Source organism: Capsella rubella, unplaced genomic scaffold (assembly GCF_000375325.1).
Source record: "Capsella rubella cultivar Monte Gargano unplaced genomic scaffold, Caprub1_0 scaffold_5, whole genome shotgun sequence".
NCBI lineage: Eukaryota > Viridiplantae > Streptophyta > Magnoliopsida > Brassicales > Brassicaceae > Capsella > Capsella rubella.
Genome location: NW_006238919.1, coordinates 11,272,371 through 11,296,682, shown reverse-complemented (window position 1 = coordinate 11,296,682; position 24,312 = coordinate 11,272,371). Strand labels below are relative to the sequence as shown.

General features: G+C 36.2%; 7 protein-coding genes across 8 annotated transcripts; 2 read left to right on the top strand and 5 right to left on the bottom strand.

The window, feature by feature from the left end:
- Positions 1-1,742: 1,742 nt before the first annotated feature.
- Positions 1,743-3,933, bottom strand: LOC17885838 (probable protein S-acyltransferase 1). 2 transcript variants are annotated; one of them, XM_006290303.2, is made up of 5 exons: positions 3,522-3,930; positions 3,056-3,235; positions 2,668-2,973; positions 2,353-2,574; positions 1,743-2,257 (listed from the first exon to the last, which is right to left on the bottom strand). In XM_006290303.2, exons 1-5 carry the CDS (start codon positions 3,576-3,578, stop codon positions 2,036-2,038), a joined length of 987 nt encoding a protein of 328 aa, XP_006290365.1. In that variant the 5' UTR covers positions 3,579-3,930; the 3' UTR covers positions 1,743-2,035. The 2 variants fall into 2 exon arrangements, with proteins under 2 accessions (XP_006290365.1, XP_023638580.1); XM_023782812.1 differs by lacking the exon at positions 3,056-3,235 and having other exon boundaries at positions 3,522-3,933.
- Positions 3,934-4,096: 163 nt separating this feature from the next.
- LOC17886277 (50S ribosomal protein 5, chloroplastic) lies at positions 4,097-4,985 on the top strand. Its single transcript, XM_006291934.2, has 2 exons — positions 4,097-4,252; positions 4,519-4,985. The coding sequence occupies exons 1-2, from the start codon at positions 4,156-4,158 to the stop codon at positions 4,875-4,877; spliced, it is 456 nt and encodes a 151-aa protein (XP_006291996.1). The 5' UTR covers positions 4,097-4,155; the 3' UTR covers positions 4,878-4,985.
- Positions 4,953-8,409, bottom strand: LOC17886162 (aladin). The gene is made up of 14 exons (XM_023782908.1): positions 8,149-8,409; positions 7,969-8,024; positions 7,684-7,848; positions 7,351-7,465; positions 7,166-7,265; positions 6,885-7,064; positions 6,617-6,675; positions 6,309-6,396; positions 6,139-6,220; positions 5,807-5,906; positions 5,666-5,717; positions 5,439-5,576; positions 5,250-5,337; positions 4,953-5,160 (listed from the first exon to the last, which is right to left on the bottom strand). Exons 1-14 carry the CDS (start codon positions 8,204-8,206, stop codon positions 5,098-5,100), a joined length of 1,344 nt encoding a protein of 447 aa, XP_023638676.1. The 5' UTR covers positions 8,207-8,409; the 3' UTR covers positions 4,953-5,097.
- A 1,235-nt stretch (positions 8,410-9,644) lies between these two features.
- On the top strand, positions 9,645-10,515 carry LOC17885841 (heavy metal-associated isoprenylated plant protein 45). The gene is made up of 3 exons (XM_006293084.2): positions 9,645-9,742; positions 9,837-9,912; positions 9,997-10,515. Exons 1-3 carry the CDS (start codon positions 9,695-9,697, stop codon positions 10,392-10,394), a joined length of 522 nt encoding a protein of 173 aa, XP_006293146.1. The 5' UTR covers positions 9,645-9,694; the 3' UTR covers positions 10,395-10,515.
- Positions 10,516-11,281: 766 nt separating this feature from the next.
- LOC17885270 lies at positions 11,282-12,637 on the bottom strand. Its single transcript, XM_006291940.2, has 4 exons — positions 12,592-12,637; positions 12,298-12,447; positions 11,599-11,899; positions 11,282-11,515 (listed from the first exon to the last, which is right to left on the bottom strand). The coding sequence occupies exons 1-4, from the start codon at positions 12,635-12,637 to the stop codon at positions 11,428-11,430; spliced, it is 585 nt and encodes a 194-aa protein (XP_006292002.2). The 3' UTR covers positions 11,282-11,427.
- A 1,794-nt stretch (positions 12,638-14,431) lies between these two features.
- LOC17885215 (calmodulin-binding protein 25) lies at positions 14,432-15,512 on the bottom strand. The gene has a single exon (XM_006291651.2). It carries the CDS (start codon positions 15,400-15,402, stop codon positions 14,629-14,631), a length of 774 nt encoding a protein of 257 aa, XP_006291713.1. The 5' UTR covers positions 15,403-15,512; the 3' UTR covers positions 14,432-14,628.
- Positions 15,513-20,943: 5,431 nt separating this feature from the next.
- Positions 20,944-24,225, bottom strand: LOC17885207. The gene is made up of 6 exons (XM_006290591.2): positions 24,082-24,225; positions 22,153-23,691; positions 21,998-22,073; positions 21,499-21,896; positions 21,307-21,405; positions 20,944-21,211 (listed from the first exon to the last, which is right to left on the bottom strand). Exons 2-6 carry the CDS (start codon positions 23,611-23,613, stop codon positions 21,077-21,079), a joined length of 2,169 nt encoding a protein of 722 aa, XP_006290653.1. The 5' UTR covers positions 23,614-23,691; positions 24,082-24,225; the 3' UTR covers positions 20,944-21,076.
- Between the last annotated feature and the right edge of the window lie 87 nt (positions 24,226-24,312).

Genomic DNA, 24,312 nt, shown 5'->3' with positions numbered 1-24,312 from the left:
GTATGCTTTCAAAAGAAATTGTAAAGAGTCTACATCTAAAACTTTAAAAATTAAAGAGGAGAGCAGCCAATGTGAATATAAAAACGTTACAAACATAACATGTAAACCAAATCTACGTGGTCAAAATCCGGTTTGTTTTCGACATCAAAATTTAACACTTAACTTATTTTTTTTTTTAAATGTTGGTTTAATTAAATCCAAACAATTTTACTTAAAACTATTTATAAGAAACCTTTTAACAATAGTTTTTTTAGGTGAGATTTTGTAATTAGTTTTTAATCAGAAAAACAAACGGGAAAAACAAAATTTTATGCAAAAATAGTAGTTTGATCTATGAAGAAAAACGGAAAAATTAAGAAATCAAGAAAGTGTTATACCTGGACTTCCGTTGGGCCGTCACATCAAAGCCCATTACCGATGCCTTTCTCAAGGGACTGTTCTGTACTCTGTAGTTGTCCTGACACTGACATGGACGAAACTATCAAACCTGCACTGCACTGGTCGTTTCTTCACTAACTCTGTCTTCGCAATCCTCTTTTGTGCTTTTTTTTCCCTCGTAATCTCATGAGTTTAAACAAATTAACACGAACGGTGAAATTAGGGGAGATGCGAGTATAGTATGCGACCTGAAATCGTACTCGAATGACATAAGACAGAGGATGGAGATCAGATCAGTCGCCGTTTCCGATCAAACTTATGGGATAAAGTTGTTGCAGAGATCATCGTATTGCACTTCAATGTATGAATGGATCATCAGCTTCGTAAGATATTGGCGGAGCTTTCCTCCAAAATTAACCAGAGTTATTATGATAAAGAAAAAAGAAAAAGATGAAAGATGGTTTCTTTTGTTTTCGTTTCGAAGAAGATGAGAATGGAGAATTTTGATTTCTCAAGGAAGAAGAGATGAGTGATAGTGTTTATAAGCAAACGTTGTTCAATAGAAAAAGTAAACTTTCCATTATTTCCTTTTTCTTTCTTTTTTCCTTTTTTGCAATTATGCTGCAAAAAAAAAAAAGGGAATTTGATCACAACGGTAAGAAAAAGTTATAACAGTCGCATAGTTCTCTTAACTAAAAATTCGTATCAAGATAAATTATTTGAGGTTTCCTTATTTGAGTGACCAAAAGGTCCAAAACCAGACCATCCATGATATATAATATACCAGACTGTTGAAACAGAGCTTTCTGTAAACAGAGAAATGGGCCGTTGGTCGAAGTTGAGATCGAGAAGAGCAAAGTCGGGATCATGTGAAGCTCTTTGCAATCGACAAGATCCTGCAACTAAGTTCTGTACTGATTTTTGTAGGTTCTTCTCTTGGTTACTTATAAAAGACATATTTAACAAATTCTTGAGAAACAAAATTTATACTCATAAAAGAACCCTAATCATCCATCCATGATACAAAACTGAGCAGAATAGAGCATTCTTTAACCATCCATGTTTCTTTGTCTTCGTTGACAACCAAAAGCTTCAAGAAATAAGGAAAATAGAACATGTGTTGGAGAAAGCCTTTGTCTTCTATAATTATTTTGAGTTTTTTTTTACCATCTTATTTGTCAACCCCATAGAATTATAAACATCAACGGATCATCATCATCTTTTGACATCCCTCTTTCTCTTTGCTTTAATAAAAAGCTTGTGAGTGGTATATTGGCATTTCTTTTCTTATAAACTCTTACCGTAAGACCTAAGAAACACTATTCATTATATAAATAAACCCTAAAAAAAGATGGAGACAATGATATACAAACCAAATTTAAATTTACCCGTAACGCAAGAAACCACTATATACACCAATCCTCCTAATTCCTATTCTTAATGCGAAAAAGTTATAAATATCTTTTCGACGAGTAAAGACAGAGAGAGTTGCATTGCTTTGAATAACAGAAGTAAATTTACACCTGTTTGTCCTATCTTGATCTCACATCCACGCTCGAGTTTCTCCTTAAATTCGCTGGTTCTTGGTAAACCAATCCAATCGCTGTGACGCCTTCATCCACACCTGGCATCTTCTAGACAGTCGTGCCAACGGTTATTACCGTACTCCAGCTTTGGAATCAGGCTTGCCACTGCTCATTAGCTCAGAGGAGATGGATCCGACCTCCACATCGTATTCTTCTTCTGGCGCCCAATCTCTGAATTTGATCAAAGGTGGTGGGATCCTTGCAAAGAACAGCTCCTTGACGTTCTCTAAGATCCCCTTCCGGTAAGGGTTTTCCTTCTTGTCATAATGGTACCGAAAATTCTCGCAGGTCGTCTGCAAACATAACAAAAGAAATCAGACCATCAGTGATAGCTACTTGGACACTACCAAATCCCTTTCACTTGTTGCGAAAAGCTACCGAATCTTGCCTGGTTGGTGCAGATTAGGTAGAAGTGGAAGACACAAAGTCCACCAACAAACCAGATAGAAACAAAGCAGTAGAGACCAAGAACACCTAATATTAAGTCATCAGCGAGGACAACATAGAATTCCCCATGGACTTTAAGCATGCTGACCCACGAGAAGACAAAGACGTAGATGCAGAGGAGGGTTGAACAAGATAAGAAACAGACGAAGAATGGATAGTTACGCTGCAAAGAAGTCAATATATATCTCATATTAACTCATATATGTAACTCATTTCTTTGCCTTGGAAGTGAGAATAGAGTTTCAGTAAGACTTACCAAGGCGATGCACTGACCTACCCATGGACAGTGATGATCAAACCTTTGGACACAGTTGTTGCAGATTGAGCAGTGAAAGGCGCGAGGAGGACGGTATAGCTGACAGGTATCACAGAATTTCACTTTGACGGTAAAGCTATTCACCATTACATCTTTCGTCCGAGGTACTTTCACACTTCCTAGTTTGTTACTGACCCATTCTGTCGATTGGGTGGTAACATCAGGAATCTCTGCCTCAGGCACTTCTTTGTTCCTGGGGATAATCCCAGGGTCTCTCGATGATGTCAAGAAGAGAAATGTGAAAGCCTGCATAAATGGAACAAGTAAAAAAATGCAGGAATTTTGCTCTAGGAATGATCTGTCTTACAAAAGAGTAAATGCTTTATACCATGAATGTGAGAAGAATTGCACCAATCAAAACAACAAAATGAAACAAAGGGTGATGATCTTGGATCAAAAAAGCCATCCTGATGCAGAAAGTGATAGCTGGCCCTCCTATCATACATATGGTCAAAAGAAGCGAAGATGCATCCGGACCAAACACTAGTCTTCCCCCACAGTAAAATTTCTGAAACACAAAAAACATATAGAGAAACTCCACCTCAGACTATGATTTCATATAGACAAAATCTAAACTATAAGGCTAAAACTTTATGGAGAGAAGCTTAAAAGCTTTATGTTGTTCAAATTCTAGCTCAGAGAAAACAGCAGAAGCATAAATTTATATTTGCAGCACAACAATTCCGAACATTTGAAAGAACGTTCTTCCTCTAACCACGATTCTTAGCTTCCAATTCCTATAAAAATCCATAAAAATGTAAACTTTTTGAGAGATCATCACCAAGAAATCTTACATTTTTGCCGGGCCATACTTGATAGATCCTTTTCCGTTCAGGATTCTGAGACGTCATGGCGGTAACGTTAGGAATTGCAACTGACAAATATTCTTCGTCGCTTTTTCCAGTCTCAGAAACAGCAGCCAAACCCCGACAGCTTCATCTGCAATGTTCCTCTTTCCGTGTTTTCTAGATAATCACAGCCCAGCGAACGAAACCGGCGATTACAACAAAAAAAAACCTTGCCGCCGATTATTCTGCTTTCGTTACCTCCTGTTCCTAACTTTTTTTCTTCTTCTGATTATGGTTTCTGTTTGAGAGATGTGTTTCTCTCTCTCCCCCTCCATTGATTTGTCCTCCGCCATTGGAAGTTCCTCAACACCAACATCATTCTCTGGAACATCCTTAACATAGCTTTCTCGCCCATTAAGACACTGGCATAGCCACGTGTCATGACTCACAATTCTATAAAAGGTACTTATTCCGGTTTATCTAAAATTCAATTCAAACCAATAATAAACCATAATGAACCGGATCAATCCAATCCGTTCGTTTAAGAAGACGCAGTGATGAGTTAAAAAAAGCTTATCCAGAGAAACTGATAAATTTGATATGAAGAACGTCTGAAGACGAGTTCTTCCATTAGACGAAGATGGCTCTTCTCTGCTTCAATTCTCTCCCTTCTCTCTCTTCTCTTTCTTCTTCTTCTTCGCCGCGCCTTCTTCAACCTTCGTCTTTCGCTTCACCAGGTAATGCCTTTTAGCTCGTTTCTAGTATCTGTCGCTTTAACTTCGTTTGGCCGAGGAATTGTATTGGGGAAGAAAAAATCTCCATTAGAAACCGAATTCGAGATCCTGCGCTCTGAGTTATCGAGAAAAAATGGAACTTTTGTTTTAGGGAAGTGAGGTTTTTAACTGAAGAAATCGAACTAGGCTTTGATTGAGGCATTTAATCGAACACTGGGTTTACTTGTAATGTTCTCATCTTTTGTGTTTCTTCATTTTGTAATTGTCAGTTTTGAGCCTTAAACCCAACGCTGTCGAGTCCAAGAACCGAGTCTCTCTCAGTGCTTACAACTTGAGCAGTAGCCATGGAAGAGCTGCAGCAATTGTGGTGAAGGCGTCTGCTTCTGGCGTTGACGGGGCTGAGCCTGAGAGCAGTGAGGAACCAAAGACTGTTGTTGCTTCTGTTCCTGTGGATAAACTACCATTGGAATCTAAAGAAGCTAAAGAGAAACTGCTCTTGGAACTGAGGCTGAAGATGAAACTGGCCAAGAAGGTGAGGCTACGTAGGAAACGTTTGGTTCGTAAGCGTAGGATGAGGAAGAAGGGTCGATGGCCACCTTCGAAGATGAAGAAAAACAAGAATGTCTAAGTGACTGAACTGTTTGCTGTTCTTCTTATTCGTTTTTTTTGTAATGTTGTTTTCGGTGTTCAAGGACCATTAATGTATTTCAAATGCAACCATTGTTTTTGGATTTAACTTCAAAATGAGTTCTTTAAAGAACCATTCGTATACAAAGGGTGAGCAGTCTACCAATAGAGTTATAGAGCCAAAAAGTTTAAACTTGCATTGAATTTGAACCATTTGGCTATTAAGGAAGAACATGTGAGCGGAAGATGAGAGGATAGGTGCAACAGAATCCGCTGCTCCAACACTGCAACAATATATATTTGAAAATTGATCAACTAATTGATTCTATCTGTCTTTGGCATGAAAAGAAACTTAACTAGGCATGTGGCTTACCACAGAAAGGAGTGGACCTTGCTTGAACTTGTCATGAAATGAAAAGGAGAGAGCTTTTGGGTTTTCTCCAGGTCCTCTGATGAAACCGCTGTAATCATAAAAGCATTACGATTTGTCTATCGATTTGGACAATGCAAAGATATATAAACGGGGTCAAGACCGATAGAATGAATAAACAGAAGTACTTACACTAGTGATGCTGATACAATGGGTGTCCTTCGAGTGTCGTAGATGGCAATCAATCCTTTGTAATCGTCATCGCCTCCTTTATACGAAACAGCCAATCGTTCCCCAGATGCATCCCATGCTATCTTTTCGATTCCCTTACTGGTTGCTCAGTTAAGAAAACCACAATATCAGGAAATAATTAATGAAAGGCTTTTCAGGTTTTATTTAACAACAGTCAAATAATTTACCAGCCAGTCAGGGGAGCAATCTCTGGCAATTCAACTGGTAATAGATGGGCATCTGGTAGTAAACCGAAACAGAGGTTAAGTATGCTAACTGGCAAGTATTACTAGTAGTATAGGCAAAACGACTTCGACGTTTCTACATACCCAAGGATGGTGGCTTGGATGAGAAATGAACTGAGCCCAGTGTGGAAGATTTTGAAAACGAAATCAAGATAAATCGTCCTTCAGGATCCCATATTGCTCCCTTTCAAAGTTGTATTTAAAAGTATTATAGCTTAGACCATTTAAGAAGATGGAACACAGTTACAATTTCATACATAAAAGAAAGAAAATGAGGGCTTAGTAAACAGAATGAAGTATGCACATTTGCGATGCAAACAACACTAGCAATGTTGACCTCATCCAACAAAACATTTTTTAGCAATAAGCTACTGCATATCTCACTATCTTATGTATGGGCTCACGAATGAACTTACCGTGACAGATCCAGATCCAGTTGACAATGACCAGGGCTCAGATGTCCATGTGTTTGTTTCCCAAAGGCAAAACGTCCCATCACTGTGACAGAGAAACATTTGGTTAGCAAACACATCAAACACGAAGCTACTTTCCACATCTCTAAATAGAAAGAGAGTTGATGTCTTACAATCTTGCTGCAAAGAAGTAGTCTCCTGTAGGTGACCATTTGAGCATTGATATGCCACCAAGTCCCCGTCGAATAGGTGTCCCCGCTCCTGGAAGATGTATACAGATCACTTTCAGAAACAAAGAATTCAATCCAGTTAAGCAAGATGCAGTTTCTCAAACAGGATGTTAAATAAGAGCAAGATAACAAATTCTGTCTGATCAACTGTTTTAGACTTCATTTACTGATCCATTGAAGCAAGGATAGCTGTTCAAAGAATTACATGATATTGTGCATTAAGAAAGTGTTCAAATTTCTCCTTCTATTACCTTGAGAAACATCCCATATGGTGAAAGATGAGCTGTCATATGAGGCTGATGCTAAATATGTGAAAATAGGTCAAGGAATAAAAGGATGGACAAAGTTAGGGACTCATGTGATGCAAATAAAAAAAAAAGATCCAACAAACGCCTACCTGAGATTCAGTTTGATAAATGACTATGGTAATTCAAATGATCTTAAGAACATCTGCAGTTAACTAACCACACCAAAATGAAGTAAAGCAAAACGATTGTAGCGAAATTCTTTTTAGGATATCTTCCACAGGGGCTCCATGAGAGAGCACTAATTTGCTCATCATTTTGACCCCGAAGAAAGTCTACCAAAATCCAGCGAGTTCCAGATCCTCGAGATAGACTTCCCCTCAACGCGGAGCCACCGGATCTAACCAATGCCATGTTACCTGGATAGGAAGCAGCCCATATGCATATTCCTCCCCTGTTTCAATGGAACAGATGTTACAGTAGAATCAAACTTTGTTATCTACGAAACTAGCTATTATAGAAATTAGACAGTATCAGAAGGTCAATAATACACACCGACAGGCTATGGAAAGGGATTTTCCACCATTAGGTCTCCACTCAAGGGCTTTAACACTTCTCTGGGAATCACTTGTCAAAATGCAAGGTTCTTTCTCATCTGTTAAAAAGAAGAATATGAAACTGTAGGCACAGTCCGGCACATGTGCACTAGGAATCTGAAACTGAATTTTAAAAAAACAGACCTTTGTCCTCATAATCACGGATTGTAACTTGATTTGCACCGGATATAAAGGAAAGAATATGCTTCTCCTGATGCCAACTCACTCCTTGAAGATCAATCTCTGAGAGGAGAGCTACCTAGAAAAGAAAAGGTGAGCGAGGCTGTGGCTTTGATTAACAGCTATGATGATGCCAATTTACAAGTGCAGAGAAAATTCTAAAACCCCTATTTTCAATTCCCCTAGATGCATAATGATAAGTATTGTAACTATCCATCACAAAATGCTAAGGTTTGCTCAGTCCACCACATGAATTAACACACAGAAATCAACAAATTAATAAAATCATATTCTTACATCGGTGGGTTGTAAAATCCGTTTAAGAGAGTCTGCAATCTTGGTTTGCAGTGTCGCCACTAGTCCTTTTCTATCAACACTTTCATTATCTCCATTCTCATGTCCTTCATTTTCCTGCAGCGAGCTAGGTGTTGAGTCAAACGAAACAGGGCTAAACACCATTCCCTGTAATCAATCAAAACACCCCCAAATCCGGAAACATGGAATTTGTCAAGACACACTTTAGCTTACAAGAGCTATATGAAAGCAAACATGATTATAAAAAAAAAAAAAAAGGACGCATACGAGAAGTTTTCCATAAGTCTCCTGAGCTCGATCATCAGACAAGTTCTCAGCCGTAACTGCATTCCGTAAATCCAACCATTAGCACAGAAGAAGTATCGAAATCCCTAAAAAGTTTTCCAAATAGACTACTAGCGAAGATGGGTATATAAAACTATGAAACGAGAGAGCTTTACTACATACCCAAGTCTCTGTTGATCTCGCAGACGGTGACGGAACCGGGATGAGGAAAAGATGCCATTGTCCTTCTCTATAGTGTTGTAGAATCCGCAATTTCAAACTGAAACAGTGACTTAAAAGGTTTTTCCGGCGTTCGGAATTACAGCAAAATACTTATCTGCACAAGTGTGGACTAGACTCGCGATAAGGTCAGACTATGACCGGAGAACGGCGACGGAGACTCACCGGAGAAACGGAGAGAGAGGATTGAGTGAGTGGTTTTGATTTTTGAAGAATTAGGGGTTTTGATTTTGAACACGCCAGGTTTGGTTGTGAAGTGTAAAAAACAAAAGTTAAATTCAGTTAAATTATATTTTTACTGTTTTCTTTCCCGGATTGATCTTTACGGGACTTAACCGGACCGGATTAGTCCATGCTTAAGCTTCTATATGCTTCTTTGATTCCTAGTTAAGTCACAAAAACTAAGAATCAAAACTATGTTTAGGTTCAAGAAATTGGTTTTTGTTTATGCTTCTTCTTGGTAATTTACGTAACACAAAATTCAAATGCTTTATTCTTTCTTTCTTTTTTTTTTGGTCTGCGACTGTAACTTATAGAATACACAAGCTAGTGACAAGTTGCATCATATCATAATGTGTTGTATTGTCTTTTTGATTTTGTTTTCATAATTGGTTAAGCGAGTTATATATTTTGTTTCCGTGTTTAGATTTTGAAACCTCACATAAAATCAAAAGATTTGTGTACTATTTTCCCCAAGAATATATAAATAGTTTTATTATCTTTTATACGCACCAAGTCGATTCTGAACTATACGTATGAGATTCTTCTGGCAGACGGCAGTTCCAGCATGTAACTTATACAAAAATATTTTGGGTATTCACACGACTTACTTCCTATTAATCAGCTAATATGTGTCTGTAATTTTGTATATATCCACCATTTGTTAGGCATGTAGATCTTGACTTTTGAAGAATAGGGGTGCCACTTCGGTTCATGTTGCCCGAAAAATTAAAACTAATAATATTAAAAAAATATATTGGTCAGTCTTATTTTTCAATATCCAACGAATCAAAATTTTAAGGGAAAAAGATGTAAATTATATAGGTTTTCTGTTGAATCTTCTCAACATACTTTAACTTGTCGGACATGGAAATGTTAGAAAGATTGATAGAAGTTACACTACATCGTTTTTTTCAGTTTTAAGCTAATCTCACAACTATTTGGAATATACAATAATTTTCATAATGTGGTAATTACCAAGTAATAAGTGACAATAATTAAAATGCAAAACTCTGGCGACACCGAAACAATACAAGATTGTAATATAATGTGAAAGACTTAGGACATAAGTTTTTGCATCTCACAAGACGCAAACGCGGTTTCTTGGAACCACACACCAAGTGTTCCTAATACGCGCAGACATTTACACCCTATATAAGCATTTCTTATACACACACATTATATTACACACAACCAAAAGATCATATTGAAAGCAAAAAGATTTTAAAAACAAAACGTGAGGCTAGTCCGGAAAAACATAATTAAGACAATGTTTGATTGGATACATGGAAACTCTCGTTTACCAATCTCCCTATCTGTACGTTACTACCAATCCTTGTTCTTTCTTTCTATTGATGTTTTACGGAACGTTTTGTTCATTTTCTAATGTATATTATCTTGTCATGTTTTAGATTGTGGAGCTTTTGGTAGACATGGATTGTCAAGGATGTGAAAAGAAGGTTCGAAGAGCCATTTCCAAACTCGATGGTAAGAAATATATATCGATGTGATTTGTTAGGCTTAATTAATACATATCTTGATGGTTAAGATTCTAATTATCAACGTGTGTAGGTGTGGATACGGTAGAGATAGACGTGGATCGACAAAAAGTGACGGTCACTGGTTACGTCGATCGGGAAGATGTTCTAAAGATGGTGAAACGAACGGGACGAACAGCTGAGTTCTGGCCATTTCCTTACAATGGATACTATGGTGATTATTATACATATCCTTCTCAGCGTTTGGAACAATCGGATCAGAAGATATACGATCGTCATCAGGCAGAGCATAGTTTTTCATCATATGGTGGAAAGTATGATTATTATGACGACGAACTTCAAAATATAAACAACTCTGCATCTATCCATAGTTATTATCCTCGTCCATCCCGAAGAGTTCAACCTACGATTGATGAAAACGCTCTTCATCTTTTTAGCGATGATAATGTACATGCTTGTACTGTCATGTGATTTTGTATAATTTCTTACGTGCGATTTGTACCATTCTTTCATTCATCTATTTATTTATTCATTTCGTTAATGTACCAAAAGTATTATAGTACTTTTTTTTTTTGTCTTAAATGTAAAAGCTTGTTCGATACATTCCATCTAAGTTTCGCTTTAAGCTAATCTTTTTGTTACACGAAAATTTCAATTTTATAATGAAAAAATCAATGTCTCCATATAGATCAGTTGGAAATAGAAGATAGATTAGAATGTTTAATTGTAAAGCTATATCTCTCGGACCAATTTGTCGACTAAAAGAAGGTTTTTCAAATAATTCAGATTGGTTTTCGTTTGTCCTAAATAATTCTTTTTCTGTATCATTTATTTATTCTTTTATTATCATGGTTGCAGAGAGTAAAAGAGATAATATTTTTTTCTCTAATTTTCTTATTAAACTTAAATTCCCAAACGGTAAATATGTATATATTTTTCACTTTAAAGGGAAAATACTATAAGTATCTTTTATTTATTTTTTTTTTCATTTCAAAGAATCAGTTTTGGGATCGAAAGCCTAACATATACTAATTCCAAAACTCCATTTACTTTCGTGTAAAACTACACTGGTTTTTTTTTTGTTTTCACAAAAACTACACTGGTTTATTTGTTAAAAATTTGTCAAGAAAATGGTAAAATATATATTGAAAGGGAGGATGCGAATGTATTTTTTTACCTGAATAAGCACAAAGGCCTTCCAGAATTCAAACGCAACTTAACTATCGGGTTCATCAGTATCATCTATTGGGCCTATACTTTAACAATAGAAGTTTCTTCATGATTTGTAGAACAGGGAGGAACCAAAGAAAAAGAAGGAACCCACTTTAATCCTCTCGGTAGCTACTTTTGAGTTCCAGTATCATCAAGAAACAGAAATCGAATTAGATGCAGGAAAGTTTGTCATAGTAAGAAAGCACTAATGTACAATCTATGTCTATATCGAATTAGAAACAGGAAACTTTGTCATACTGAAAACACTAATAGCCTCAAACGTAAACTGCAGCTAGCCTTCTGGGAACAGAGTTGCTAGCTCGTCCATTACCTGCTTCTCCAAATCTTCTGATAACTTGACCTGATTTGCACCAACGCTGCTGAAGTAATGAAATAAAGGAATTAAGTCAAATTATTTGTTGCTGCTACACCAAAAATGAAGAAAAACAAAAAGAGCAGTTACCATTGCGGGAAATGATATTCGGCCTTTTCAACCATCTCAAGTGTTGCCTTAAGTTGACGGGCCCTGTTGGCAGCTTCGAGTGAGAGATCCTCTTTTATAAGAAGGAAGAGGTTTTCCATGGACTCTGCACTATCTTGCCGAGAGAGACATTTCAAGCGCTGCTGAAACTTGGCCAGTTCTTTGTTGTCTTGGTCGGCAGCATCAAGAGGCTCTTTTTTTATTTGACTCTCCGCTTTTTCATGTCCCAACATTGTTTCTTTTAATTGGTCTATTGCAGCTTCAATCACCTCTTCCGGATTTTCTATTTGTCTCAACACAAAGCCTGAATTAGAAATCAGGCTAATTGCAAAGACAAAATGGTTCAGAGAAGAAGAACCCTAAGTTCCAACACGGTTCGTGACCCATCGAAGGAACCCTAATTTCTAAGCAAAATTAACAAGAAAAGGCAACACAAGACTGAGATCAAACTAAAAAAGAGAGCTAATTTCTGATTCAGTAACCCAAAAGTCGAATCCGATTCCTAAATCAGCCAAGTAGAAACACTCGAAACCTAATTTCTTAGAAATATTAACCACGAGTTCGACAGGAAGCAGCGACCGTCCGATTCTGACTCAAAATCCAATTCAGTCTCCTCAAAATTCCAATTTACAGAAACCGAAGCATAAGCTAAGAACTATATTCACAGAACAGAATCATTACCTTGAGTTCGATTCACGTCGTGGGAAGAAACGCTATTAGCAGAATCGTCGAGCAAGAAGAAGAAGCTCCTGAAGAAGAACAAAGCGGTGTTAAGAAAATAGCGGATTTCACCAAACATCTGACCAACGAGAATCACAGGGAGATTCTTACCTGAGATTTCAATATGTAACCTAAAAATTTCAGAGCTTCCAGAGAAGAAGATGAATACGAAAGTGAGCTGTTGGACATGGGCTTATAAAGACAAACAGGCCCAGAAAACTTAAATGGACGGCCCATAATGCGATCGGCCCAAACTTAGGTCGGCCCGTCCACAAGCGGCCGCAACACAGAGCAGTACCATATCGAACTTCGAACTTCTCGGATCACAGGTTTCAGGTTTTCAGGTTTTCACGTTTTCGAACTTCTGTTATTGAATCAACTATAGGGTTCAGCTATTTCAAACATATGCAGAACCTGTGTTACTTAGGAAGGTTTCTCGATTAAAAAGTTACAACTCAAAAAACAAATGAGAAACAGAGTTGAGCTGTTTGAGCTAGATTTCATATATTTCCAAGTGTTTGCAAATCTCAAATCACACTTCTAGCTGAGATGGTTAAAAAGTAAAATCAGCAGATGGTTTTAAAGATGAAGCAGAGATCAACTTGTGGAAAATGTGAAATACCCCAATGCTTGTTTTATCTACTCTGTGTTGTTCACCATAATAATCACAAGACTACTGTCAATTATATTTGAAGAAGCAATTAGCAATATAATCTGTCACAAAAGGTAATACTTACTCAATAGATCTTGCTTATAATGTTGTTTAGATCATACCCACGGATGAACTAAATTACTCAGGTTCGAAGTAACCGTAACACAGAATAATATTCAACGTTTTTTGTTTGTTGGTGTCGTCCTCGTAATTAAAAATCCAAAGACCGACCCACATGAGATGATAGATAAGTGTCTGAATCTTGATAGATGGATAGTATGTATCCCTAATAAACCCATCTCAGGTGCAACCACCAACAACCACTTGTATATTTGTCGCCTTTACATTAGTCTTTGTTCTGACTATACTATATAAAATCTGCTTTGGTCAATCTATGGTCCCTCCCTTATATTTATTGCTCGGCAAATACCAATATCTCTATACAAAAAACCCGAGTTTTAATAAGTGAATAGATCCAACAAAGTGTGAAGTAGTGCATCCAAATCAAGCGTCAACCTTGATTATAAACGCATCGGGACCTTAAGTAAGCAAAGCGTTGTTTTAAAAGTATACGTTTTGTTTATAAATGGGCAAGAAGTTTAATCTCAACGGGACAGCATTGGTGTGGTGTGACGTGTAATTCAGGAATCAAGAGAATCAACGAATAATGACGTTTTACAGTCAAACTAAGAACACGACTGATGATGATGATGAATGCTTCCTCTTTTGTGGCATTGACGTTGACTCCACGCTTTATAACTGACCTAAGAAGGTGTTGAAAATTCAATTTGATAACTTGGAATAAACTTCAAATTGCTTGCGACTTTTCTCCTATCATCTCTTATATAAACAAATGAATATATTATTAGTCTTCTTAAAACTTTTGTTTGTTTTCTCTGATCACCAAACCCATTACTAGAGTTATTTTAACGTTTCTCATTTTTTTATTTACGATGTAATCTTTTTGACTTGGGGGTTTGTTGTTGTCGCATTATCGTTTACTTTGACATGCTCTTGCTCTTGCAGTAGTTGTTGAAAGCTTATCTTCTGTAAAACTTATTTGTTGCTCTTTTACTATGCTTTAATATTATATGTTCATTAGGAAACTTTAGATAAAAAAGAAGAAGAAAGAACTCAATATGGATTTGCATCAGTAATGGAGACATTATTGTAGTGGTGGTGGTGATAACGTAAATGAAATGATTGTCTTATGTGTGATATTGACAACATGGGAATGGGACCATCATAAGATATTCCCCTTAAGCTTCTCAGAATCTGTCAAGAAAAAATCTCTCTTACCTTTTCTTTCTTTACGGCCTTATAAACAGAGTATGATTTATCTTCTTCCAAGCTTTTTTACTCTTAAATTAAGTTTTCGAAAGTTAATACCAAAATTAATCAGTGAGGCTTATATAAAAGATACATAACTAATGACGAAATTAATAAAGACTAAAAGAGAAGTTCTTTTTTTGATTAAACCATATAATTTCCACAAAGTATGAACAAGAGACTCCATAGTCCATAGCCACAAAAGCTAAGAACGAAAAAACAAGATCATTCATAGAGAAAAATACAAGAAAAAAAAAGAAAGAAGATCTAATTAAGAAAAAGGATTACATCTACAAAACACTAATTAAGAATCATATAACTGTCCATGATTCAAGAGTTGGGAAGCTCGGGTAATTATCTAGTTCCACGGCGGAGCCACCACCACCACCACCGTTAGTCGCTGCCGTCGTCGTCGCAGCACTGGAACGGTGATGAAACGAATTGATCTGTGCTGAAGCAGAACCCAAATCTGTGACGATGTTCTCTTGGTGATGGTTAGACAAAAACGACGACGTATCTAGGGTGGGAACAGCTGAAGAAGACCGATCAAAGCTCCCGCACGACGGCGGTAGTCTACTAGAGAGCCTGTGCGGCTCCGGCTTCACAAGCGGCGCGAAAATGTTGTTGGAAGAAGCACCGATGAACTTAGCTCCGGTGACTTGCTGAACCATCTGGCGGAAATTAGCGGCGTCCGCCGTTATAAACGTGGTCTGAGATTTCTTGGTGGAAACACGAGGTCGGCGTTTCGTCTGTTTGCCACCACCGGAAAGACCAGGGCCGCGTTTTCGTTTGGCTCCACCAGCGATAGGGCAGGGGAGTTCGGGATCTGAGCCGAAAGAGACGTTAGAGAGAGTTAGAGGAGGGGAGAGATCGGAGACGAAGCCGGCGGCGGAAGAGGAATCGAAGAAAGAGGAAGGAGAAAGAGGAGAAGAGTCGGTGGTGGGAGTGGAGATGGATCTGTGAAGAGCTTTAGCGAGTATATCACTATCGTGAGAGAAGGTATCAGAGTTTAGCCATGAATCTATGTTGAAGCTTTGACGGAATGACCATGGATCAACGCTCGCTAACCCCTCCGACGACGCCATGGATTTTTGAAAGTTAAGTAAGTAATCACCGGCAATAATTTCGAGATCGGAGAAGAAAAACAAAACAAGAGTGAAGAGCGCTCTCTGTTTTGTTTTGTTTTGTTTCTATAATCTTGTGAGATGGATAGTGAAGATTGAAGAAGGAGGAGGAGATAATTATAAATATAAATACTAAAAAATAAGGACGGCGTAGAGAGAGAGAATGAGAGAAACCGCGTGGAGATGAGAGAGAATGGTGAAGACACGCGTCAGCAGACTTGTACGGAACTCTGACTCAGCTCTCTGTCTTCTTTTTCCTTTTTTTTTGTTTTGGTCTTAATAGTCTTACGGTCTGATTATTAATTGAGCCCATTGTTTCTTCATCAGACTCACTTATCCCCCTTATTAATTAAGAATTATGACGTAGCTAATCTCTCTTTTTAACATTCAGAGGAAAAAAATGATTACGAATGGACAATTTGGAAAGGGGAAAAAACTAACTGTACTTGTTTAGCAATTGTGTGGATATATATGTAGTAGAGAACTTTTCGACTGTTGATGCAAGAACTCTATGATGTTTAATTTTTTAGCCATATATATGCACCTATCCAATTTTATAAAGACATACTCACTGGATCCAGGAAGTGTTGATATCTAATTATAAACACATATGGCTATACATATTCATATACATCCAACTTTATAAAGTAATTTACTTGAATCTTAACAAGCCGTTCAAAAGTTGGAAGCAAATCAAAGATAACGAGAGGGTTAAACGCTAGCTTGATAGGTTACATTTTACATATAAATGTGAAAATTCAAAGTAGGACCTTTGTGACCAATATAATATATACTCTAGTAAAGTATCTGAATATGTACAGTATATATAGCTAAGCTATATGTGTTTATATAATTAGGGGATATTACTATAACTATTTTGTTGGGTCAACAATGTATTAAATTGTAGTATATATAGTAGTACGTACTATATTTATGTGGTTTCCATTTTTGCGTTGATTTTTGTCAAAGCTTCGAATTTGAGAGGCATCGTATTTAATTTTTGTTTCCTTTTATATACTTCTTATATTCTAAGGGGGACAAATAAATTTTATTTAATGATCTCGTATGTGTTTTTTCTTTTTTGTTCTTCTGTCTAAATCCATATACCACCAACCTACAAATAATAAAAACAGACATATATATATATATATATATATACATACAAATATACAATATCGTAAATTGCAAGGAAAAACATTAAAAGAATGATTAAAAAAAACATTAAAAGAATGATAGGTCATAAATCCAACCCTGGTTGACCGATTCCACAAACTATATACATACATGATAACATGATTCATTTTCTCATTTCATCGTAGTTTTCTTATGGATATATATCTATATATCAATTGATTTACCCTTTAATTAAAAAAAAAACAAACAATTTTGAGAAAAACATAAAAACTTAAAAGCAATGATTTGGCAATGATATTGTCTTTTTATTTATAGTTAAAATATAATTATGTATATATTCATGTGTTTAGATGGTTTTTATCGCTAGCTATTCCAATTATGTGAACCGGCCAGATCAACCTAACTAGCTAGTATGTAACTCTGAAGCTTACGAGTATGATTTTACAGTTTGTGAAAAAAGAAGAAGCTGTAACGTGGGAATAGGATATGAGAGTGTGAGGCTGGCTTTTGCATGAATCATGCATGCATGAGAGAAGAATGATCCTGAAATGATTATCGTCGACCACGACATCAATCTTTTTCGCATGAAAACGCGTTTTCACGTATCCCTATGTCTTCCCCTTACACTGACTGTCCCCTCCGGCCCATTCTTCTTTCTTTTTCCTTTTCAAATATCAAAGTCTGGTACACTTGCACATGTCTTTGTTCATCATTTTTAATAATTAATCCACCAATATCGTCTCCACTTTTTTCCCCAGTTTTTTTTTTTACTTTATGTGTGATTTTTTGCACGTATATTAGCCCGGGGCACGAAGCGAATATTCGGCAAAATTTGTGATATTTGTGATTTGCTTCGTTTCGACCGAATAGTTGATTTTGTTATTTGCTTCGCTTCGTAAATTTTCGAGTATTCGGAACTTCGAATATTCGAATATTTTTCGTAATATTTGCGAATTAATTGTTTCGCTTCGTTTCGACCCATCTAATTTTTTTTTAAAACTAAAAACATATAGTACACAAATATAAAGTGCAAAATATGAGATTTTAGAAGTTCTTGTTTGACATGTTTTCAAAATAAAAAGAAAATATAACCACCGTCCATATAATTCTCACATTTTATTTTTAATATTGATTTTTCTAATAAAGTTTTATTTGCTTAAAAACAACATTTAGCAAAAAAAACCAACGGAGCAAAATATAATAATTTGAATAATAAGCCTATAAGATATATACCCAAATCTATAAATACACATATTATATATATATTATAAAATGATTTATATTAATACATATATATAAATATACGAAGCGAAGCGGATATTCGGCAATAAGAAAATCAATATTTGTTATTTGCTTCGTTTTTTACGAATACTACATTTTCATATTTGATTCGCTTCAATATCTTATAGATATTTGAATTTTTCGAATCGAATCGAAACGAATATCGAAGCGAAGCGAATCTAACGAATATTTTGCCCAGGGCTAACGTATATGTATCATGTACGTCTGTCTAATCTTCTTACTACAATAGACGACGCGCGGATTGGGTTTTTGTGAAGTGTCTTTCGAGTTCACTAATAATGTATAAGCCACTATTAGTTTCCTTAATGAACTTATCAGCTTGTCTTTTTCCACCTACGAATAAATTAGCAAAGTAATATACTATAACGTATTCTGAATATATATGTAAATTAGAAAAGCATTTGCCGTGACTTTCGAAGTTGTCGCTTTCAACTTGTCGCATGCCTCTTTCAACGTAAGTTCCCAGTGTTATCAAGCGCGGAATCTTGGTCTATGCCATATTGTCAGAATAATACTATACAAGTATATATTTACGCCGATATCAATGATATAATCACATCTACATCCACGTAAAAAAAAACATATGTTAATTGAACCCTTGATCTTTATAATATATCTATGGATGAGGATAATAAGATTTAAAAACGTATCCATACTGATCGAGAAGAATAATGGGTAGGAAACATGTTATCTTTATGCAAGCCCACATGGCATTAACTGAAAAAATAGTACACAAATGGTATGGCACAGTACTACTTGTAATTGACTAATTGCTAGTATTAACATTTTCCCATAAAATTATTGGATTGTTGAGAAGAAAGATCCCTAATTAAATCACGAGAGGAACCATATATGATTACATACATATACTATTTGTTTGATATATGTACGTAGGACGAAGGTGATTGCGTGAAGAAAGCTATCTTGATGAGATTGGTTGATTGAGAATCTAATTATCTAAGATACATGGTATATATCGTTGATATGGTTTTGTAAATTCAATTCAGAACAATTAAAGAGTTAACTATGTTGTTTTTACGATAAAGGAGAGAATTGATGGACCCGTTAAACAAATACAAAAACCGGATGGACCAATCCTTTAACGTAACTCTCTGAGTCTCTTCTTCATTAGTCGTTTGATTTTAGTGGTCAATTATTGGAGACCTAAACATTTGGATGACGTCGGCTTCAGCATGTTTGATTAATGTTTACTATCATTATACTCTATACAAAACAGTATTAAATAATTTGGATAAATACCACAAAACCCATACAAAGTTTTTTAAAAACATTATTACTCACTTTGTTCTTTATTTTCTTTTCTTTTTTGAATAGTATATTAGGTTTCTAGCCATCACAAAAGGAATAGTTAAGTTTAAAGAAGTAAAGAACTGTATATGTCGTATTTTGGAAAAAGTGAACTTAGAGAATTCTTTTGATATATTAATTAAAAACAAGTAGATTTATAATGTCAAACTTGTAAAAGGATAAGAGTCAGCAAACAATGTACATTGGCTAGTCTTCATTTTAGTATGTGCTAGTCCATGATAATATGAGTTGTACAACACTCGTAAAGTCCCGATCATTGACATATTTAGTAGCTGGGAAACACATCAATGTCATCCATCAGTATTCGAGTATTAGTTTATTTAATTGACCTTTCCATTAATCAGGGTTGATGTCAATTAGTAGATAGTATATAGTCCACTACTGTGTATATTCATCACGACGGTCTTCATATATTCGATTTGGTGCTACCATCTATTTATATATAGAGATATGCGACTATATGGCAGATAAGATTGACGGACGAGTGAGACGACGATTCACGTGCGTTCAAGATGTCTAAAACTTCAGACTTAAGAAGATTATAAATCACGTCTTCATATATTTTTGTTTGTAATAATATTTTGATATTGTTGTGGTCAAAACTATTTAGTGCATTTGGATAATGTATATATGTACCTTCAATATAATCAGCATGCAAAATAAAATAAAGACAGAAAAAAAAGAAAAAGGAGAAAGTCTTTCTGAGAGATTAGTCGTTAGGAAAAAAATGTAGCATTTGATCTAAATCGGAGCATCCTGACAAAAAGAAAAAAAAGGAAAACGAATCTAAAAATGGGAGGAGGAACAAAGTCAACAGACGCCAGCGATGTCGTCATCTTTTTAAACCCATGTAATCATGACGTTATCATGACGTTACTCGCGTTCATATTATTAGGGGAAATTAATTAATTATTTTACTATAGTACTATATGGCTTTATCTTATTATATACAAAGCTTTAAAGTGATAAATAAATAATTAAAGTAAAGTTAAGAAGAAAAAAGAAAAAAAAGAGAGAGGCACGTGAGAATGTTGACTTGAAGAAACGGTCGTGTGTGTGTATCAAACTCAGAAAATGCATTGCGCCCAACGTTTCTCTCTTCATCCAATTCTAACCCATTTCCCAAGAAAGTGGCCACTCTTGTCCCCCAAGCTTTCTTCATTCTCTTTTTTCAAAAAGATTCCCTTCTTTCATTTCGCTTCTCTACAATACTAATATATATACTCCATACTCCCATACATAGCAAACTGTATGTAAATAAACGATAAAATATGAAACTGGAGTTTTATGTCTCCTTATGGCGGCCTCTGGATCATAATGATACAATAGGACTAATTGATTTGAAATATGGGCCTAATCATACTGGGCCTACTCAGGATTATACTCATTACAGTAACTGAATTCGCTTCTTGCTTTTTCTCTCAAGACTTGAGACTTGGATGATGTCTATGAATCACGATTTAAGAGGATGTTGGAAAAACAAAACAGAAAATAACTGTTTAGTTAAAACTTAAAATTTAAACGGAGAGACTTGAAAACAAGCATAATTAAAGACTTGGGAACAAACCATTTCAAATTTTGAAAGCTTTTAGATATGTTTTACACTCGTTTGTGACTTGTTTCTGTTTAATTACCAGAAGAATCTGACGAGTTTGGTTTTTTTTTTTTTTTTTTTTTTAAGATTGGTTAATGTTGCTGTAATGTTGCTACAATAAACGTTTGTTATGCCAAAACTAGTAAGTAAAAGTCATCTTGGTTTTGGACTACAATCAATCGATTATACAGTACATCTCGTTAAATTTCTCAATACAATGTAAATATACAAATGGTGTCAAGAGTTTTACGTTACACTTCTGTTACAGAACTTTGTTTATAGTTCAGATTCCAAATCAATCTCAAATACCTTGACTTGGCAAAGATCTCCTCCTGCATCATCTGCAAATTTTATCTTCTTTTTCTTCTGAACAATGTTTTCAGTAGCTGGAGCATCTTCTTTTACCATACCCTGTCAAGGAAGGGATTGGGAGAAGAGTTAGAGATTGGATGAAGACAAAAAGATCTCTTTGTCGTGTTTGTGAACGTTAAGAGTGTTCAACATACCATGAGTTTGCAAAACCGATTACAGTCACGCTCTATCATTGAAAGCCATTTCTTGCAACTCTCTTCTGTTTTTTCTGCATTTCCAATTACAGTTTTTACCTGTAAAGAGAAACCAAACATTGAAGCTAAATATGAGACAAACAAAACTCCATATGAATACCAAATTTAATTGCTTATAATAGACAAAAGTACCTCATCTAAGTTACGGTCAGACATGTTGGCGGTGTTGCTTTCAGCTTGCAGACATCTCTTTGTTATTTTTCTCATCGATTTCAGCTCTTTTGTGAGCCTGGCCGCAACACACTGGAAATCACGCATTTGCCCTTGCGAGAAGGCAATAGCTTTCTGCGAGCATACTTGTATAGAATTGCATCCAGTGCTGAAAGGCTGTGCTTTTGTAGCTTGAGTATCTCGACGTGGAAACTTGTTTGTGGCTCTTTGATACTTCGCTTGCCGAGTATTATTCTTTGCTTTTTGAATGGCTTGCTTTGTGCTTGGAATGATTTCCACTCGGTCGATGTTATCCAGCCCTTGAGCCTTCAGGATCCTATGCGAGTTTTGGCTACTGAAGTAGAGTTTCCCTTTGGATTCTGGATTATAGTTTGTAACATGGATGAGAATCTAAAGTGTTACAACTTACAATGCAAAAAAGCATACACAAAGACTTGAGTTTCTTATTTCATTGACTTACTTTTATTCCTTTTCTCAGGTGAATCAGGGTGCTCCATTTCCTTGCGAAGTTTTGCTTGAGAGGTGGGAGATAAAGTCTGCCAACCAAGATGTATCAAATGAGTAACTTCACTAAGAATGGAATTTGGTTTTGAGTAAATTATGCAAACGACAAACCTTTCTCCCTGAGAGTAGTTTTTCTGGTTGGTGGTGCGGCTGTTGTTGCTGGATACTGTCAGACTCTGCAACTTTTTGAACCTCATCAGGCTCCTTATAGAGTTGTGATAGTTTGTGGTCTCCTGCTTTATCTTGATGTTTGGAGTATACAGATTGTTGCAACCTTTCTCGCAAATGATCTTCTCCTATTGCAATTGTACTGTCATCAGGATCGAGATGCAAATTATCCAGTGAATTACAACAGCTGGTCAGCTGGAGAATATCAGTTGCTTCAGAAAAATTATCCTTAGTAATGTCTTCAGTTTCCCACTCAATCTCGGTATTTTCTACACAAAAATTGATAATGGGCAAACGCGGGTAATCAATAGCAAGTATATCTGGAACTTCTATTTTCACCATCTCCAAACCAGTTACGCTCATATCTAAGTTAGGCTTTAAATCATTGTTCTCCTCATCCTCTTTAACTTCTTCGTACCCCGAGCTTGCGTAAGAACAAATGAGGTTTCCGACACAACCAATGTTCTCAGTTTCTGAATGTTGAGCAACATCCAGTTCCATCTCCTCTCTAGATTCACTACTGAACAAAACAATTTGTTTATCCTCAAAAGCAATATAATCAGCAAGACAGCATTGAGCTTTCCTAGCATCGTTAAACTCTTCTGATGCTTCTTCAAAAGCTTCCTCCACCGGCTTTATAGTTAAGGGATCTTCAATGGCTACCATTCCGGGAAAATTTGGCTCTGCACTGCCAGATGGAACCAGTCTCATGTCCCTGGACGAATCGAGAATTATTTCTTTCACCAACACCGTATTTGTATGAGATTCTGACGCTTTGCTACAATCTAGTAAAGGATCAGCAGGAATCAACTCCATGGCTTCAGAGACCGAGTAGCTATCATCCCAAGCTTCAGGCTTCACATCAACGAACACAGGCAAATAAACATTTTCCACAGATGGAGGGGAAGTAGAACCACATTTTGCTTTACGCTCCTGTTTTCTCTTTCTTTTCTTGGAGAACTTCGTATCCCAATTGCTAAGAGGCTCCTCAGTATCACAACCTTCATCTTGAGCCAAGTACTCCTTTTTAACTTCAACGCTTGAGGCTGTCTCAACATCTCTGCGGTTTCGAAGTATCCTTTTCTTGGCTTTGCATTGTTTCCGAATGTTCTCCAGTGTTATCATGCTAAAATCTTCCGGATCAGCTTTCACACTTGCCTCAGCACCAAGCAGACACGAGTCTTGTGTAATATCAGAAACATCTTCCAACTCCCTGACAACTCTTGGAATTGACTCATCATCTTTACCGTGTTCCAGGTTGTATACATCAACCAATTGTCTAAATCTGAGCTTTGATTTCCTTCTTGCATCCATATTCATCACTATTTTGATTGAACCCTCTTTAATGGCCCGGATATGATGCAATTGAGAGTTCAAATTGGTGCGACTTCTTAACTCCACCATTGGAACCAACAGATATAATTACTTCCTAACAACTGATTAAGCTCGAAAACCCCCCAAAATCTACACCAAATCAATCTCCTGAATTGGAACAAACAAAGGAATTGTCAGTAAGAGCTACAGCAATGTCTAGAATCCTAAAATTTCATCAAGACAATCAGAGAAACGAACATCATCAATTAACAACTAAACAGTGACACAAGTGGTGGCCAAAATTATTACACAACGATAATTTACACAAATTGAAACCGAAACTCATGGAAATCTATGTTGTAAGCTATGAAGGAAAAAAGCAATTAAGAAATTAAATTCAGCCATGGCAAAAGTGCAAAAACCCCTAATAATCGCGACATTAAAAAATCTTGTAGCTGCATCAATTCGAGGTGGAAAAGAGCAGATCTGGGTAATGTAGATGAAATCCAACAAAGATGAATTGAATCTAGACAACGAGATATGGACATTTGAGTTTACCTTAAACTTAATCGTCGCTTAATTGGATTGAGAATGAAAAAAAATGAAAGCCGAATTCAAACTTGTGGATCTAGGGTTTACTAGAGTATTAAGTATTTCAAAAAACAGAAAACGAAGAAGAAGATAGAGAAGGGAGCGTCTATTTGTTTTTGTTTTAATTGTGATAATCAATCAGAGAAGACTGACTGATTTACTACTTTATGAGGAGCGGTCACATCTCGCGGGAAATTC